Source organism: Bacillus rossius, chromosome 14 (genome assembly GCF_032445375.1).
Source record: "Bacillus rossius redtenbacheri isolate Brsri chromosome 14, Brsri_v3, whole genome shotgun sequence".
Classification (NCBI taxonomy): domain Eukaryota; kingdom Metazoa; phylum Arthropoda; class Insecta; order Phasmatodea; family Bacillidae; genus Bacillus; species Bacillus rossius.
Genome location: NC_086341.1, coordinates 25,984,032 through 26,004,310, shown reverse-complemented (window position 1 = coordinate 26,004,310; position 20,279 = coordinate 25,984,032). Strand labels below are relative to the sequence as shown.

Below are 20,279 nucleotides of genomic sequence, written 5' to 3'. Positions count from 1 at the left end.
TTTTACATAAAATTAAACACTATTGCATCGTTCGGGAATCGAACCAAGGACGTACATCGATATAATCAAACAGAATTCAAATACGTTAATTTTTTGATGAATTTTGGAATTTTTTTCATTAAAATCGGATAATAAATAAAGATTTTCAAGATGACGTCCAAATTTCAAGATGGCGTACATGACATCATACTGCCGGATGATATATATGCTATGAAAAAAGTGGTGGGAGTCAGTCTGCCTGCAGCCACCACGGGGGAAGGATCGGTCGCCATTTTTAATTTTTTTTGCACTCGTCGGGTTCGAACCGAGGACTCCGAACTCCGTGTCGTAAATGTTTATTTTTTAAATATTTTATTAAAAATTTTATTATTTAATTTTTTTATAAATTTTAAAAAAAATTTCATTAAAATCGGATAATAAATAAAGATTTTAAAGATGGCGGCCGTAACGGAAATTGCAACGGTGACGTCATCATTCAAAATGGCTGCCATGGCATCCTAGTTTTCAAGGTCATGACCTCGGCGGCTTAGAGCGGCTAGCTCTTAGGAGTTTTAAGCCGCTTTTAGGAATTTGGGTTCTTTCTAGGGCAAAACGACTTTTGAGGATTTTCGAAATCGTAATTTTTGAATTGTGGAATTTTTTGAGATTTTTTGGCGGAATTTTTTTCCACAGAAATGTAAATTTTGGTGAATTTTGAGGAATTTTGGGCAATTTTTGCCCAATTTTGGCGAATTTTGAGGGTCAAAGGTCAAGGTCAAACTTGTCCCGTTACGCTATGTCCCGTTACACTCCTCCAAGATGGCCGCCGTGACGTCAGAGATGGATGTGGTGACAGAGATGTGGCTCGGCACCACAGGCACCACACCCAGGACCCGTGTCCCCGGAGCCCCCAAACTATACTACTCTCGGTCAAATGTCACCCACTCATTGGCTGCTGTCTTATGAGACGTCCCAACGTAGCAGCCTGTGATTAGATAAAGCTTTGGTTTGGTGTTTCTAATTGGCCCAGAGTCATCCAGGTGAGTTGCGAGCCAACAGCAGAGGCAGCACTGAGGTATAACTATTTGTATTTTAGCCTATCGCGAAATGAATTCGCGAATTTTTCCGGTCTTTAGTTATAAGTTAAAACACTGTAGCATCGTCACTGTTTCGTAATTGGGTGAATTTCTTTCAGGCGCATGACGATTGTTACAACACCTATCACAGTAATTCAGTGGGGAAGCAAACGCACGGTCAAACAAGGAAACGACTTCTCTCGCATAAGGCCGCCAATCACAAGGAAGAAACCGCCGGTGCGGGTGTACCTTGTTGCAGTCTAATAGGGGTTCAAAATTATTCGCGAAAAATGCCTGCCCCTCGTAATAACGAAACTTCGCGTGTGAGATGGAGACTCAATTCTACTAATGGTATTAAACTTTTGGTCGGTCCTGTACACCCGTTTGGTGTAAAAGCCCAGTATCTAAAAAAAACAAAACAACGAAAGAGTCGTTTGTCGAACGTGCTTCGAAAGCTTGCGACCTTTGACGGCGGGGATACCACTGAACGGGATTGTCGGGGTAAACCCGAGGATCTCTTCATTGGAACTGAACCCCTCTTTCCGGAGGGACACCCTACTCGCTCAGCGCTGTTTCGCGCGCCACACGCCGCAATTTGCGGTCCTCGGAAGAGACCGCCGCCGGTAATAACCCCTTTTCTTCCCGTCAGGAACCTGGAGGTGTCTTAATAGCGGTCCGCGCGCGACAGCGAACCGCACGCCCCAACGACGGTTGACACTTCCCGGAAATTTATTTCCTGCGTTTCGGGACCTGTCGTACTCGACTATTAGTTTGGGAAGATTATACCCACTTAAACGCCGTACCGCAAACCTACCCCTCCCCCCTTTCCACTGTCAGCCCTCGCCATTAAATGGGGATTCTTTCCCAAACTTCACTCTCTCCAAAAAACGGTTACAATTATTACCGCCTTTTAAATATTACATTTTCCGTTCGTTTCTATAGTTTCCAAAATACTTAAAGACTGGGTTATAACATGCAACCAACGCAATAAAAATCACAGTTATTTCTAATAATTAAGTGTTAATCTCTAATTGTAAAAAAAATCTACCCCGTTTCTTTTGTTATTTCATATTAATATTGAAAACAAAACAAAAAAAAAAAATTCAAGAATTTATTTTAAAAGTGTTATTTTTTTTACTATGTGAAAATTTAACAAGTGAAAAATGATGTAAGTTGTACAATAAAAATAACATCTTGCTATTTATTATACTATGCGAATAGTTCGTCTGCGTCTTCAATAGTCTTCGGAACACTTCTCTTCAAATACGGCCATCGAAAACGTAAGCCGAAACACAAGAAAGTTCGAAGCTGAACCATACTTGCGTTGCGATACTACGCCTTGATTAGTTTATATATATATAGGTATATATATATATATACATATATATATATAAGGCAAGAGGCTACGTGTTTTTGCGCATGAAATGTTTGATCGTAAGTGATTTTAAGTTGTGGGAGTTGTGGGATAGACTTAATGCTTCTTGGATGGTGGGTTGGCACAGCGTAAAAATTAAGGCACCCATTTTCACAGGCGATTAATTGTTGATCGTTCTTGAATATGACTGCAACAAGGCGACGTTGAATCGCCCGACACACCATATCATTTCCACAACGTGACCTCAACCCTGAAGCCAATAATAAGTTAGTGGTAGAAACTGGCCACAGAAGCCTACTGTGTAGACATGATAGACATGACATGAAGGGTCCTTAGCGCGGGTACATTTCTGTTTTTATTGTGGAACCATTCGCCACGCAGGCACGAGAACTGTACTTCTATTATAAAAATGCTACCTGATAGGTATCAGTATGTACCCAAGAGTTTAACCCTGTAGACTTTCCTAAGTTATAACCGGAAATTCACTAACCATAAGAATTTCATGAATTATCACAGCACTTTCAGAAAACACGCACTAGAAAGACTAAAATATACAATAACCTGTAACCTGCATAAAAAACTGGCAAAGAAAACAAATAGTAAAAGCAACACAAAAAAAAATTGGCGAGAAAGTTGTTACTTACCCAGCTCGTGTGTGTATATGTAAATATACCTATATATATATATATATAACATTATCATACATTTTGCCCATTTATGAACGGCAGTGATTGTATGATGATATTCCTGTGCGCATAGTAAAACTATAAGTATATACAAAATAGGTAATTGGCTAATTAAATATTATATTTACTGTGTAAGTCTATACGATATTGTAGGTCTATGTTATTAAAATCGTAGTGTAGGTGCTATGCATAGTATGGCACAGAATTAATGCAAGTTCTATTATACACACATGATCTCGGTGACCAGGATTCTTGTAACGTTAAAAAATAATGGGATTCGCTTGGAAACTTCGACGGAAGAGTAAGCAACAAACACATGTCACATAAACGCACGCAAAACACTGGCTATCATAATACGAAATCCTGTTAATTTAAGAAAAAAATAATGTTACGAAACAAAGTAACCAAGAAGTAGACTATTAGTTAAAATGATGTAGAACAATTTATAGTATTAGAACAATAAATAACGTGTCCATCTTGGTCGTAAATTGGAATGAGTGTAGATTAAAGGTTTGTAATACGAACTAATCTAATCATAGGAGACGATTGTTAAATATTTCGTGTTAACTGGAAAGTGACGATATGTTATTTTCAACATACGCTACAAAATAAAACAAACAATTTATGCCTATATTATGTAAAATAGCTGTTTCAGTCATAATACCAACAGAATAACAAAGTCACCGGTTTTTATTTGAAGCGAATGTTATATTATTTTTAACCAGAAGATGAAGTTAACACATACAAATACGTTGAATGGACCCAATCAAATTAAAAATGATAAATTTGGCAGCCGGAGCTTGTCTGAGGAGTTTCCGGCGAATAATGAAATGACGCAGCGGCGGTGAGTGGTTCGGATACAGGCCCCGCCTCCCCCCTCCAAGAGGGTGAGTGGCGCACGAACCGCGGCGCGCGCACCGGGCCCCGCCCCCGGCCCCGTCACGTGGCCGCGCCGCGGTTGGCCGGCCGACGCCGACGCCCCGCCCCCTCGCGACTCCCCCTCCGGCCCGCAGGGGAGGGAGCACGCGGCCGCACGGACGGCAGGACTGTCGACGGCGGTCCGGCAGGTACCCGGTGCCGCGCGCGCCGAACAAGTCTTCCAGAGTCGCCGGCGTGCGGCGTTGACGCGGGCTCCCGTGCGTGGCGGGGGGAGCGTGCGCCGACTCGCGAGTTCGTCCGCCGTCCCGCCGAGCAGAGACCATGAGCAGGAGCAGGGCGCCGCTGGTGGTCTTCACGCTCCTCATGGCCCTGGTCGCGCTGGCGGAGGAGGTGGCCAGCAAGAACAAGAACCGAGGTCGAGGTAGCATGTGGTGGTACGTACCTACACCCTCCTCCTCGCCCCCTCAAACACCCTCCACCCACATCTGGAATGCCCGCGACGCTCTTGGACGTGTTTGAGGTAGGACCGCATCTTCCCCCCACCCCCTCCCCCCTCTCCTTCACCAACTCGAGGACCTCCACACACACTTTCGATGGGCGCTTGAGCCACCCCCCTTCCTTCCTCTTCCCTTCCCGGCCACCTTCTTTCTATATTTTTCCGTCAACTCTTCGCGGCTGTCCGCGTTTGTTTGGGAAGTACACTTCAAATATTTAACCTCCGCGGAGCTTCTCGATGAGGTTAGCCCGTTGAAGGGAGGAGAGAAAAAAAACAGAGGGGTGGGAAAAAGAAAAAAATTGTTGGCTGCCGTCGGTTCCAATCGAAAATTTAAAAAAAATTAAAATAAAATAAAGATAACACCTAAGCGGTTTCCTCCCATCTAACTTAAACTCTTAAAAAAAAATAATAATAAAACACCACGCGCGCCTTGTGTGATTGATTTTGTTTTCATAGCCGGTTTAACACACGGTATTGGCTAGATAAAATATTTATCCCCCCCTCTCCCTTTCCAAACTTCCTCTGCCGTCCTTCCGAGGAGTTGTTTTTTCTTCCCGTCGCGAGGATCCTGTGCATACTCTGTCTTCCATCGATCACGTACCACACAGCCTCTCGTCAGAAAGAGCCGCCAAGAATAACAAGAGCCTTCGTCGCGGATGAAGCCGCGCTGGCTTGGGGAAAAAAAATCATTTAAAAACTCGACCCATAGGCGTAATTCACGCAAGTGAGCGCTCGGACACCAGTGACGTTAACTAAGGGAAAATCTTATTTGATCAGTTTTCGAAATGTTGCAATTACGTGTAATTAATAGAGACCGGAAAAATTCGCGATTTCAATGACCTGTAGGATGGACTCCATGAACCTCTATGCACGCGAGAAAATTACACCTGCTCATTGGCTACTGACTCGTGACACCTGTTTACTGGGATGCTCGTGGTTCGATACTTCTTTTGTTAAAGGTTTTTCATTGGCCGAGTATCATTCAGATAAACTGTGGCCCAATCACTGATGCGGTAAAAAGGCAAACGTTTTTGGATTCTAGACTATCACGAAATGAATCTGCAAATTTTTCCGGTCTCTAGTAATTAAACACTTGTTTAAATGAAAACTATGCATGGTTATTACTCAGTGTACATTTATATGACACAATAAAAACCCTAGAGTTAAAAAAAAATATATTAATACATTTTACTAAAAAAATTTTAATACCCTTAAATTGATTCAATTTCGGGACCAAATAAGTTGAATGGACCATTTAGGCAACCCAAAGCGGCACAAATTAGGAAGCTTGAACATAATTACAAGTTCGATCATTGAATTAAATGTGTGAATACAGGTATATTGCCATAAATTAAACAACGAATTGAATTTTAATACGCGCTGATTACGACTGTGTACCTATACAAATCACAACATACACAACCTGTCAGGAATGGTAACATTCATCATGTGATTTAATCGGCAGCGATTGATGCCGTGACTATGTAGCTCCTTTATCTTATCTACAGTATCAACACCAATCACAGTGATTCAGTGTGGAAGCAAACGAGTCCTGAGTGGCTCGGTCAAATATGGCAATGACTTCTCTCGCAGACGGTCGCCAATCACAAGGAAGAAACCACTGGTGCGGGTATACCTTGTTGCAGTCTAATAGGCGTTCAGATTATTGTTCACGAAAAATGCTTGCCCTAAATATACGTCATGCAACAAGAGTGCAGGTTCTCTTAGAAACACTCATAAAATTTTATTTTCATTCAACCTAAAACACTTTTACCGTCACACACGAAGAGTCCGTCTCCATTTCAGTGCTCACAAACGAAGTTCTCGGTTGTGCGAATAGTCATGTCGATGCTGGCAGATGCCACCAAAATTCCAAATGGCCATGTTGTTTCTGGGACGTACAGTCATGTGTAGAGACCTGAAAAATTCGCGGTTTCGATGGTATTCAGGATAGACTGCACATACTCCTGTACACTCGGGAAAATAACGCAAGTTCATTGGCTGCCGACTTGTAATTCATATCTAGAGACCGGAAAAATTTGCGGGTTCAATGACCTTCAGGATAGACTCCAATATCTTCTACACACTAGGGAAAATGCCAACTGTTCATTGGCTGCTGACTTGTGAGTCGTCTCGATTGTGTAGGCCAGTGATTCGACATTTCTATGAGTTATGGGTCTCTAATTGGCCCTCAGTCCTCCAGATTAAAAGTGAACCAATGGCAGAAGCAGCACTAAGGTATAATTGTTTGAATTTTAGCATAACACGAAATGAATCCGCGAATTTTGCAGGTCTCGAGTCATATCAGCTGGTTTGTCTGTGATTCGATCCTTCTTTGGTTGAGGGTTTATAACTGGTTGAGATTCGTCCAGATGAACAGAAAGCCAATAGCAAAATTATATCTAAGAGGTATATGTGTTTGAATTCTAGCCGATCACCGAATGTATCCGCGAATTTTGCAGGTCTCTAGTCATGTGTCATGCTTGTCCTAACTTGTTTTTGATTTGGCAGTTCTCGAATGTAGTGATTGTGGAACTTCCCATTTCCTAGCCAAATAGAAACCATGGCGTTTGTTTGCGAAAATCTTGACGACCACGTGAAGCCGTTTACGAACACTCCTATCAGAACAACAGTGGCCGAAGGCTTAAAGCGGAATCACAACAGCCCGTCACCTCCATCCGTCATTCGTGCGTCAACGCCACGCATCTAGCCGAGCGATTCATAACACGACTTCATTCATCTGTCAGAAAAATTTTCCCAAATAAGTGCTGCCAAAAATCCATGTTTATTTTCTCTCTCGGAGATTTATGAAGATGTTGATTGCTATTCATGTAGTTTCCATGTACTCAATGCATTAGCATGTCCTCGGAAAAATTCAGTCGTGATTAAATTTTCTGAAACATGAGTTTTAAGAACCGCAATGTTATTAAAAAAAATAAAAAATTGGTTGTCTGTAAAGTCGGTTTACGGACAATAGTGTAACGTGACAACGTCATAGCAAAACATTGATGAAATGATTGCATACTTTTATGAATAAAATTGAATTTTTTTATTCAGTTATCACTATTTTGTATGGATACAAAGGAGTGAAATGAAATCTCCAATTTAATTGATAAATTTACTTTTATTTGCACTCATTAAATCAAATATGTTTATTACTTTTACGAAGAGATTATTTTAACTATAACTTTTATACATGTTTGCTATTTAACTTCTTCCAATCTATGTTATTCTGTTAAGGATAGGACGATAATAGGAAAGTAGGATACGAATGGGAGTGTTTCAAGTTTAATGTGCCTCGAAAAAGTAAAATCGATGGTTGTTCCAATCGAGTGGAAGAGAGATACATAGATGCTGCGCAAACGTACAATGAGCGTAACGGGACAGATCGTAACGGGACAATTTGCGTTACGGGACATTTTTTCGTGCGTGCAGCCGGCGTTCATCTATTTACTAGACGTCACGTCGAAAAATATTTAATAAAAGTAGAAAAACGCATCAACACTATATATTAAAGTAGCATACATAGGTAAATACTGGAAATATTTATAAGCACGTTATACTCATGCTGATACTCTAGTTACTCCCATTTTGCTAAATACCTCACTCAATTTAAATTTATTTCACCAAAGATAATTTGTTATTATTTAAGTTGTTTAACTTATAAATAACTTATTTATATTACAAAACAAAATATATAACCATTTTCCGGATTTCAAAATGTTCTTGAACACACAAACACAGTAATAAGTATCACTTGACAAGAGTCACTATCTCCTGAAAAAAATAGATTAGGTGTATATATATATATATATATATATACACACACCTATATATCTACAGGTACACATACGATACTATGGACTATATTTTTGTGATTCTTCTGAGAAATGATATAACAATAGTTATATTACAATGTACTGTAAAAGTAAAAAAAAAGTATAAGCGTGTTTTATTACAATCCATTAGCAATGCTAGATAATAATACAAATCAAATTTATGTTTCCTGAAATTAAAATGAGTTATTAATTGAAATTTGGCAATTTACAAAGTTTAGGACTTACACCGCGCATACATTTTAATAGTTTATAATGTAAAAATTTAATGAAAACAATGCCATAGTTAAATGAAAACTTTCTACACACACAGTTTAAAATCTACAACTTCTTAACCGTTAGTTATACACTTCAGCACTAACCATCATTCACTTTTCTGTATCATATAATTTAAACTAAGACGGTGTTTATTTTTTTAAACTGAAACAATCGTTTCTCGCCCAGACATTCAACTATGCCGTAATACACCTGGCCCGCTCTTTGACATTTTGTACAGACTCACGACGTTTTTGGCAGTTCGTTAAATTTTGTATCAAAAAACATGTAGGCTATACCTATATATAGTATTCAATAGTTTTACATCTGCAGTTGAATCTAACTCATTTGTGCAGTTGGAAATATATTACTTTTTTTGACAGCAGCATACTTTAAATTTAATAACTTACTAAAATTATTTGAAATATTGCAGTCATTGAACTATTTGGAGACACAACTTAAATGGTGTTAATTAGTTATAAATTATGAATTTACTGGCATAGCTATTTTAATACTAAAATTGCCTACTATTGCTCATAACATACCAGATATAAGTAAAAGCTCTCATTTAAACACAATAAGAAAATATTTGTATTAAAAATTTTAGTTTTAAAACATTTGGATTATGTCTTATAGGTAAAACAATCATGTAGGCTACATTATCATAGGGAAGAATTAAAATGTCACATAGGGTTTATTTACAATACCATTATCGATTTCCAAAAACCTTCCCATTTTTGTAAACACGTGTCATGACAATTTACTAACTTTCATAATCTATTTATTGGCAATCTGTAACAAAATAAGTATTTCAGCTGCGTTCAATTTAGTATGTTACTATAAAGTTAAATTTAACAACTTTTCTCTTCTATAAAATTGGCTAGAACCCGATATGTTACAAATGTGACATTTTATTTGATATACCTATGCAGCTAAACATGTAACATAAATTAAACATATTAATATTTAGTGCCTTCGCTAGAAACGTTTAAAAGCTGGATAGTGTGGTAAATATTATTAATTATAGCCTGTTGAAAAGTTCCAAATGACCTTTAAAAATTAGAAGGTTCTCTATCATCACCGGTGTAAACTAATAATAGCGTTTGCCCACTATTTTGCCATAAAACTGATGTCTGTGTTATGTTACTTATAAAAAAATTCAAAATAAATTTAAAAAAATGTAATACCAATGGTATATGCGTATCTTTCTGCCACTATTTTTCTGCCAAAACGTGTTCATTAACTACTCCATGTGTTGTCTATGTTCGTGAATAAACGCCATTTGATGCTTTCCTAACGACACTTGGAAAATGGGTACCGCTGCCAATTTACTTTCAAAAACTGTCACATTTCGGATAAGCTAGATGACACAGACTACACACGCGTTTTTTTTAAGTGCCAGCGATAGTAGTATAACTGCGACACTCGCTGGTGCTTCTACCGCGGAAACGCCTCTAAGCACAAGACAGGCGCGCAGTCTTCTCGTCACCTTGACATCCGAGTGGCAACCATAACATTTTATGGCGGAAAAAATGAAGACAAAGTTGTAATGCAAGTCACTTAAAAGAAAAAAGACCGCTATCAAGACTCTGTACCGGGTGTTTCATGCCTAAAAATTACTCTGAAAACACGCCTATTAACTCTGCTAAAAAAAGTAAAAAAAAAATAAAAAATTCCGGAATTCGAACTACTTCTCGGTCCTGAACGAATTCTTAAAAGCTTTTCGTAAACAGACCCCAATCGGATTTATTGAGCAATTTTTTTCCCTTAAGTCCTGAACACTTATTATGTGCTCCCGGGTATGCGTGGCCGTTACGACTTTGCTCCACCTTACACCTTACTTTATTAATTTTTATTTCTTCTGGTTTTTAGCGTCTCGCCGACAGAGACGGCAACACAGCAGAGACAGGGTCAAGGGGGGGGGGATGTTGACCACGGCCTGCAATTTGGAACCAACCCAGAATTATCCGCAATGTAATATGTATATAATTATATATATTAATATATAATATATATTTATATATATATATATATAGTAAACAGAACAAAAATATGTGGTCTTGTAAAAATCCCAAAACTTATAAATTTATACATTTATACGAAAACAGCTCTTTTGCAGTAACACTGGGTTCGGATTCTTGCTCGCAATTTGTCCCAGTAACGGTATATACATATGATAAAATTATTTGCGAACCGTTCCCTGAATAGCTTTACAGAATTTACTGCTCACACGAATAAGCATTCTTAATAAAACTTAATAAACCAAAATTGTTTAAATTTCCGATTATATTTTCAATGGTTTCAAAACTTTTCGTAAAGCCATGTAGAAATTTAATGTATTTTTCTTGTACTGCTAGAAACTATTTATTGGCAACTGGTTTCCAAAGAATACGTTTGTAAAGGTAGGTAGGTACAATAATTTTTTGTTTGTGCTGGAGTTATTTCGGGAAATCATGGAAAAACAGAAATCATAATGGTAAGCCCGGCATTAAGTCTTATAGGACGGGTATTCTCCAATGAGAGTTCAGTGCCTTACCACCATGGCAAATCGATCCATTACGTATAAAACATTTCGTGTGTACGTTTAAAGAAGATTCCTGTGGAAACCAGTTGCTAAGAAATTGTTCGTAATACCACAAGAAAGATATTGTAACTTTGTATAAAACTCGGCTATGGTTATTTTTGCATACATGAAATACGTTTTCGAGATAATACTGATACCTACTGATAATATTTATTACAAATTATGGCACATTATTTTATATTTTAATTGATGTTTCATTCAAGGATTATAAATCACGGAAAAGATAACAAATATTCAATAATTGTGCTTCATTTCGTTTTGTTATACTTATTTATGTTGACAGTTAGTACTGGAAAAATATTCAGGGAACGGTTTACAAAAATAACTTTAACTATTGGAGGTACTGAAACAACGCAAATAATAAATGCTCGGGTAAGAATCCGAACGCGGTATAACTTCAAACACTATTTTGTACTTATCCAGTTGTTTTAATTTACTGTACAAATGTACAAATGTTGGTAATATTACACGAATATTTCTGTACAGTGGACATACTTAGTTATTGCACTTTTACATCATTTTTCGTTCTAAAAAAAGGACATTTCCTTTATGCTTCAAACGTTTGCCGTATACTCTATACATTCAACACGTTATACAATGCGGATATAAAAATATCAGGTTAATATTTTAAACTCATATTTTTTTTTTCCTGACTGTTAAATTTTACATATAATGTGAGTGACGTAAACCTTAATACTCACTGAAACATTTGAGTAGTAAATATTAGTCTGACTTTTTGTTTCAATAGTGGATAAAATGTAGATTATAAAGTATACTGGCGAAATACTCGTATACAGCGAAAAGGAAATTTCATTGTACTTAGAACGACAAAAAAAAATTGTCGTAATGGATCAGTAATTGATTGAGATGGCGTTCTACAGTACCCTGGTGTGTAGGTAGGGCTGATTAGGGCTGAGATGCTGATTGAACACTTTTGAAAACATATTTGGAGAATTTCCTTGTCCTTATATAGACGTCGCAAATTTAGGCTAATCGCGGGGTTCCACACACAGACACACACACAGATATATATACACACACACAGATATATACACACACACATAAACACAAACACACTTCAGCTGGAGTTGGGAGCATATTAAGAGGAAGTGAAATGTATGTGGATGTTCTTATACGTCCGGAACCACGAAAACAATAGCCAATAAAACATGGAAAAACTTTAGAATAATCCTGCAGAAGCTGCCAGAATGATGTTCTGTTATAGTAAGATTTAAAATGCTAGTAAGTAAAAAAAAATTCCTTCTGATTAAATTTCACCCAAATGATATTTTTTTTTAATGAAATGACTAACTTAAAATAAATGGACAATGATTTGTCTATAAAAGAGTATATATGTATTATATTTCTTATGCAGCATATCACGATGAATACCTATGGTTAAACAATAAAATAGGTTTGTAAGTAATAAAGATTTTTATTTAAATTTAATTTTGAAAAAAAAAATAATCAGCGCCGTTACATTAATGCACATGTTCACAGGTAATTCGAGTGAAAATATTATATTCAAATTACATAATTTAGTTGTTTTTTTCTTCCTTTGAGATTATCATTCGGAAATTAAGTTTGAAGTGCTATAAGTGAAAATATCTTCCTGAAATTCCAGCACGAAGTTCGCTTACCATACATAACATTGCTTCGCTGGGGTTAACTTAACTGAACCAATGCGAAACAATCTGGATCGACTTGGATGGTTCAACATCCCTAAAACACAAAACGTAACGACACAAGAGCACACAACCACAGAAAATTTTCGTTGCAGCATAACGAGATTAACTGGACAAGACTGCACTCCAAATCTCTAGATAATTAAGTTAAAATTCATTAGAATGCATATTATTTGTTATACATATCTGCAAATCGCAGAACAGAAAACTCGCAGAAATGACTAAAAGTTGCTATGACAACAAATACTATAGAATATGGTTAGAAGATAATTAAATGTGAATATTAAATATGAATATAAAATTTAGAACATTAAAAAAATTCCTATTAATAGCCTTCATTGTATGCTTTAACAATACTACTATATGTAATAAAATTAATTTCTAATTTTCATAGTCGAATTTGATCTTAATCTTAAATGTATATTTTTTTAATCATTCAGAAAATGTAGCTACTAGTAGCATATTCCTACATTAAATTCAAGTCATAAAATAAAAATTGCCATGACAAATTGTTCAGAGTATTTTTTTATATTATGGTTTTAGAAATATTTTGGTGAAAATTTCTCCAAATCGCCAAATGTTGGTCCTGAACTAGCGAAAGTTATATTTACTGTATACGATGTTGTTTCATGTACTTATTGTACAAGGTAATTTTTCTTTGTAAATTGAATAGAAATATTCATGTAAAGTATAGATACTTCTATATTTGTACATTTACATGAATATTACAGTATCACTACAAGATTGTGTTCGCAGTAATTCTGGGTTCGAATTCTTACCCGGGAATTAAAGTTTTCTGTTGTCCCATAACCTCCAATAGTTAAAGATATTTGTATATCGTTCCCTTGATAGCTTTCCAGTATTAACTGTGCACATAATAAGCATCAGACAACAAAATAAAGTCAGTTTGTTGTAAATTTAATTATATTTTCAATGTTTTTTTTTTTTTTAAATTATGCTTGAATGAAAAATAAATTAAAATGTAAAATTATGCTTCAATATTTGTAAGAAATACCTACTCAGTATTATATCGAAAAAAAGTATTACATACTTATATGCGAAAATAACCATAGACATGTGTTGTAGAAATTAACGATACATTTCTTGAGTATTACTATTTCTTGGTAACGGTTTTCAGAGGAATCTTTTGTAAAGTTACGGAACTTTTTTCTGTGTAGAATCCAGAGTCTCTCGATTTAAACCCTGTGTGTTGCTTGGCATGTTTATTTTTAGAATAGAATTAGGCAGAATTATCATTAAAGATGAAAAAAATTAAAAGTGTCACATTTAGGTACAACAATGGTAGATACCTATCCTTTGCTTTAGTTCAATTTTTTTTTGTAATACGCCATTGCAGATTTTCACTGTTTGTTATGAGAAAAATTTCATGAATACAAAATAAGAAATTAAAAAAAGAAACGTCGCACTGTTTTGTTATATGAAACCTACTGTGTTCAGTGTTGTCGTTGTGTTATCCATAATATCTATCTTCATCGTTGTGTTCGTGTATTTACTGCGTTGTCCAGGTTTTGTTGAGTGTATGCATTTATTGTATTGCAGTACAAGTTTTATATTATTTCACATAGATAAACTTATCGCTATCTTTCAGCGCTAGAATAAATGAACGGAAAGTAATGAAAGACAACCTACATCGTAAGAAATTACAATAAAATTTCCTGACTTCCCGAAAGAATAAAGCGTCTAAAACAAACGCATGGTTCTCCATAGTTTTAGATAACTGAAAGTAGGCAGTATTCTGACTACCGAGTTATATGTTATGCTTTAAACATGATAAACATACAAGAGGAAATAGGTTAAATGAAAGGGTGTTTTCTGGGATCTTGAACATTTTAAAAGTTTTTTCCTCATTGATAAAGTCTCTTCGAAATAAATTGAGTTCATTTCATGTAAATATACGAATATATCCGTAAATTAACGAACACCTCTTTATAGTTTGAAACCACTAGGTATTCTTTGTAAATTTCAGTTTCAAGATTTTTTATCAATGTACAGGCAACCACTCAGTTTAATAAATACAGTGAGTTCCGGATTTTTATGTAGAGTTCGAAGAATGTCTATTTAATGCAGTCGTTTCCATGGTACAAATTCTGGAAGTTTTTGACATACTTTTTCATTTCACGGTCCGAAGAACACAAAAGCATCTACAACTCAAAATGTTTATAATAAATATACATACCGCTATTTATGGACACATATTTTAGCACGACTGATGTATGAAATAAATAGATGGAAATCTCGATCGTGTTAGCAACTCTGGTAAATCACTATAACTCACTTAATATGCAAAACATTACATCATTTTATCATACCTCCAAAGAGTAGTACCTAACACTTATTTTCGGAAGGTTTCCTGATTACACAAAACGTTTTATAAAGAGATGATAGGTATAAGAACAGGGGTTGAAGGACAAAACTTTCATGGCTCCTTTAGTAGGCATAGTATCGAACTCGATCGAAGTTATTGTGAACCTTCCACACATGATCTAAAACTTTTTCTGAAAATCTTTTTTGATACGACCAGCCCTCTTTGGCCCATTATGTTCCAAAGTACAGAAACATAACATTTGAGTTTTACCTGGGCATGTAGGTCAAGACGAAAGGATTGATTAATTTTTTTTGCAATGATTACATATTGATTATTATAAAAAGTCTCTTGGGTTTATAAAACGACACAAAATGTTGTTACCACGGTCTAGTTAAAAACTTTACTCCACCAGGGAAACACGCAAAAATAAAAATTAAAAGCTATAACATCGTGGATATATTGAGATATGTTTAGACAGTGGTTTTACTGATAAAAAATATTGGTTGTCTGTAAAGTCGGTTTACGGACGATAGTTTAAGTGACGTCATAAAAAACATTGATGTAATGATTGCATACTATTATGAATAAAATGTTATAATTTTTATTGAATTATCACTATTTTGTATGGATGCAAAGAAGGAGTGAAATGAAATCTACTATTTAATTGATAAATTTACTTTTATTTGCACTCATTAATTCAAATACTTTTATTACTTTAACGAAGAGATTATTTTAACTATAACTTTCATACATGTTCGCTATTTAATTTCTTCCAATCTGTGTTATTCTGTTAAGGATAGGACGATGATAGGAAAAGTAGGAAACGAATGGGAGTGTTTCAAGTTTAATGTGCCTCGACAAAGTCAAATCGATGGTTGTTCCAGTCGATTGAAAGAGAGATAGATGCTGCGCAAGCGTACAATGAGCGTAACGGGACACAGCTTAACGGGACAATGAGCGTAACGGGACACTTTTTCGTGCGTGCAGCCGGCGTTCATCGATTTATTAGACGTTGTCACGTCAAATAAATAAAACCTTCGCTTTGTTCGGGTCGTGAAAGTGATTTCTTTTTTTTCCGGACACAAACGGAATTTAGATGACGCGGCAGCCACTACATCGGGCACAACCCTCCCCCCCCCTCCACCACACCCTCTTGTCCTGACGGGCGGTGCTGAAATATTCATAGGACGGCGCTGGTCGTGATGCATGCCGGGCACTTAGCGAGCGTGCGCTTGCGTCGCTCCCATCAATCATGTCTGCCTGTGAGGCGGTGGTGGGGGCAGCTGTCACCTGAGACCCTCCCCCTTAGTTCCTCACCTGGCCACGAGCATAGGCGCCGTCGACTCCACGTACGCCCCCGATTTAACAATCTGTAACAGCTCTGTCTTGTCCCCTACACAGGGGGAAAACATTTTTGACGTAAATACGTCTTTATAATTGCTTCTCGCATATTTCAAATTATATATAAGCCATTAGCTTAAAAAAAAGTAGGTTATATTTTATACTTATAACGGTTAAATAATTTCAAGACTCGTAAAATGATTTTCGCACTATATTTGAGGTAGTGTAATACATGTTTACAAATAAATATTTTAACATTTTTATAAATAAGTTTAAACTAATAACTTACATGTATATGCACACACACCGATCGTATTGCTAAGAAACAAAGCTAGAACCAAAAAGTAAATGGCCATAATTTCCGTTGTACTCGAATGAAGTTTTAAAAAAATACTTATTTTAGTTAAACATCGTTTTTTCAATAACAGCATGGAACCCCTATAGACAACACACAATGTGTAAGCGAAGTACGCAGTGTGGCAATTAAGCAGCTGCGTACTTCTGCAGTTATGCTTTTGCATAGTTTTACGTAGTTAGCTACAGCGAATAAAATAATTTTGATGCAATCTTCAAACTCAAGCTGTAACATATAGCGTGTATATAAGGTCTTGAATCAGTGTCTTGTTGAATAACATTTTTCTCTGAAAATGGGAAATTTTCATTTAGCTTTAGTATTTCTTTTGCTATCATAATCAAGCACGGAATTTTATATTTTAACGAACGGCAGCTATACATTTTCAATTAATATGCTAAATATTTAGGTAGGTAATTATATGTTATTTTAAGTATATCTTTAAAAAAATGTTTGTGATGCATACGTATGCAGATCTACGTAAGTTTATGTTTTTTTAAAGTTCTTAAGTTTGTGGTATCTTATGGGAAGAGAACATTTTACCATTCTGTTTTACTCCCCTCCCCTCTTTTATCATATATCCCATGCTACTTATGGCGTTTGTCTCTTCTCTGTGATATTACAATATCTTCCAGCTTCCTATCAATTTTAACTAAGCTCTAGTGTTTATTATGGCTGCTTGTTTTATGTAGGTAATTTTGAATTATGAACTAAAGTTTGTAAAGTTGTGAAAATATTATTGTTTGTGTGTTTGAAATTTTCAGTAAAAATCTTTACGTGGAAGCATAAAATAAATAATCTCCACTTATCTATACTTATCTCCATCCATCAGCATACGGTGCTGTCGTCTGCACAAAATGTTATCCAAGAATCTTCGCAGTGAACGTTATATAGACTGTTTATTTTCACAGGCCAATCAGTTGTAAATACAGTGTATTTTTTTTTATAAATGGAACAGAAATACTCATTTAATTTAAAATTGCAGATATTTGTAAAATTGTACATTAAAATAAAAAAAACTGTATGACTACAAAAATAGTGTTCGTAGTAATATTGGGTTCGGATTCTTACTGTGTGCTCCCAGTAAATGAATATATTTCCAGTATTTACTACGCACATAATTAGATAAGAATAACACAACAAAATAAAGTCCAATAAATGAATATTAAATTATTTTTTTTCCATGGTTTGAAAAAATAATGCTTGAATTAAACATCAATTAAAATATTTTTTAAAAAAATGCGCTAATTTTTATACGAAATACTGAGTATTATCTTGAAACAAGTAATACATATAGGTAGAGACCTGAAAAATTCGCGGATTAATTTCGTGTTATGCTAAAGTTCAAATAATTATACCTTTGTGCTGCTTCTGTCATTGGTTCACTGTTAATCTGGAGGACTGAGGGCCAATTAGAGACCCTCACTCATAGACGTGTCGAATCACAGACCACCCAGTCGAGACGACTTACAAGTCAGCAGCCAATGAACAGTTGGCATTTGCCCAAGTGTGTAGAAGATATTGGAGTCTATCCTGGATGTCACTGAACCCGCGAATTTTTCCAGTCTCTACAAATAGGCCTATGTAAAAAAATAACCTTAGCCATGTGTTACAGGGAAGTAGCAACATCCTACTTGTAGTATTACAACTGGTTTCCAAGGGAGTCCTTTGTTTCCCGAGCTGTCCGGCGGTGCCGTGACGTCATCGAGCTCGCAGAAGGCGTGTTTGCGCCGGGGGCGGCGCGCCCTTGCGAGGTGTTGCTGCGCGGGGAGATAAGGCTCTTGTCCAGACACGGGGCCGAGGCCGGGCCGACGACGCAACACACGACGGAATGTTTGCTCGAAAACATCCCCCCTCCCCCTCAACTGGGGTCTGGCAAACAGCCGTAAAGGAGCGGAAGGGAAACACCGTACGGAAAACGCAATAAGGAAAGAGAAAAGGGTGGAGGAGAGGGAGGGGAAGACAATGACTCGGTGTTTGCCATCACTCAGGGTGAGTCGAGTCGGGTTGTGTCCGGAGACTCTGAAACCAAAACGACTGTCTTTTCCGCTCTCGCTAGCTTTGTCCTTGGATGATATTTGGGTCACGTCTGCGGCCAATGTATGGTCCCTACGTTCCCTTTCCCAAAGACAGATTTCAAATCAACTAAAAATTTAATAATGTTCGCAGTAGGTGACTGCTCCCTGATGATGGCGACTGCAATGTCAACCGAAACGTCGGGGAATTATTCGCCAAGGACACTGCTACAACCCAGAAGCCAAGCTACTTCTTAACTAAAAACTTGTTTGATTGAGATCATACAGTAAAAAAAAAATGTTATTTTAACTGAAGTATTTTTTTTGTAAACCTGCGTCTTCTGTACAACTACAAGAAAAGTAAAAGTCGGTATTGATACAGAACTTGTGTAAGGCCCGTTCTACGATGGAACGGAAACGGTAATGGATCACGCAAACGGAGATGGATCACCCGGAAAGTTTCAGTACCACGTCTGCTGCTCCCAAAACGCAACGGAAACGAAATAAATGGCAACCGATGAGTAGGGCCATGCATATTTCGCCAAAAGATTCCGGGACAAGCTGAAAGTTAAAACACTATAGCATCGTCTGTGCTTCGTGATTGGATGAGTTTCTTTCAGGTACATGACGATTGTTAAAACACCAATCACAGTAATTCATTGCGGAAGCAAATGCGTCCTGAGTGGCTCAGCCAAATTAGGCAACAACTTATCTCGCAGACGGCCGCCAATCACAAGGAAGAAACATCTGGTGCGGTCTAATAGGCTTTCAGTTTTATTCGTGAAAAATGCCTGCCCCTACCGATGAGATTCAGTTTAAAGTTACGAAATATTAATTAAATAAAAACCAGATTTTATGCTTCGAGTTTATAGCACGGGCACAACTTACGTACCTATATAATAAAATTAAACAACAAAGTAATAACAGAACACAAGATATTCTTGTACTTGAAACAAGTTTTAACGCATTTAAAACATAAAACAAATATGTCTACCCCCGCAGCTCTTATTGGCCGCAAGGAGAAACGTAAACGGAGGAGCTCAGCATTGCCGAGCTAATCCGTACGGGCCCGTCACCGTTTCCGCGTCAATGTTGATCGGGCATAAGCGCTGGTACTGTGGTGAACGGACTCTGGAAGTTGCGCCTACTGCCGATATAGATGGTACTTAATGTTAAATACGGTTTTATAGTAATTTGTCGAGCTTGCCACCAGCCAAACCCAGCGTGTAACTATTTGTTACCTCTCTGGACTCAGTAGGTGTAATTACCAGGTGATGTTTTGTTTCTCGGTTTATGGAAGTTGTAAGATGGTCGCTCCCATCAGGAAGGGTACACCCTCTCCCTTTTGGAAGAGAACTTCTGTTGACGTTGCAAGCCGTTGCCGGCAGATATTA

General features: G+C 36.9%; 1 protein-coding gene across 1 annotated transcript in view; it reads left to right on the top strand.

Annotated features, from left to right (window-relative positions):
* The first annotated feature begins 4,316 nt into the window (after positions 1–4,316).
* The window catches only part of LOC134538734 (protein wingless), a 130,951-nt gene continuing 114,988 nt past the window's right edge, over positions 4,317–20,279 (top strand). The window contains exon 1 of the mRNA XM_063380194.1: positions 4,317–4,429. Within this exon, the coding sequence (XP_063236264.1) occupies positions 4,317–4,429 (113 nt within the window). The remainder of the gene's footprint in view (positions 4,430–20,279) is intronic.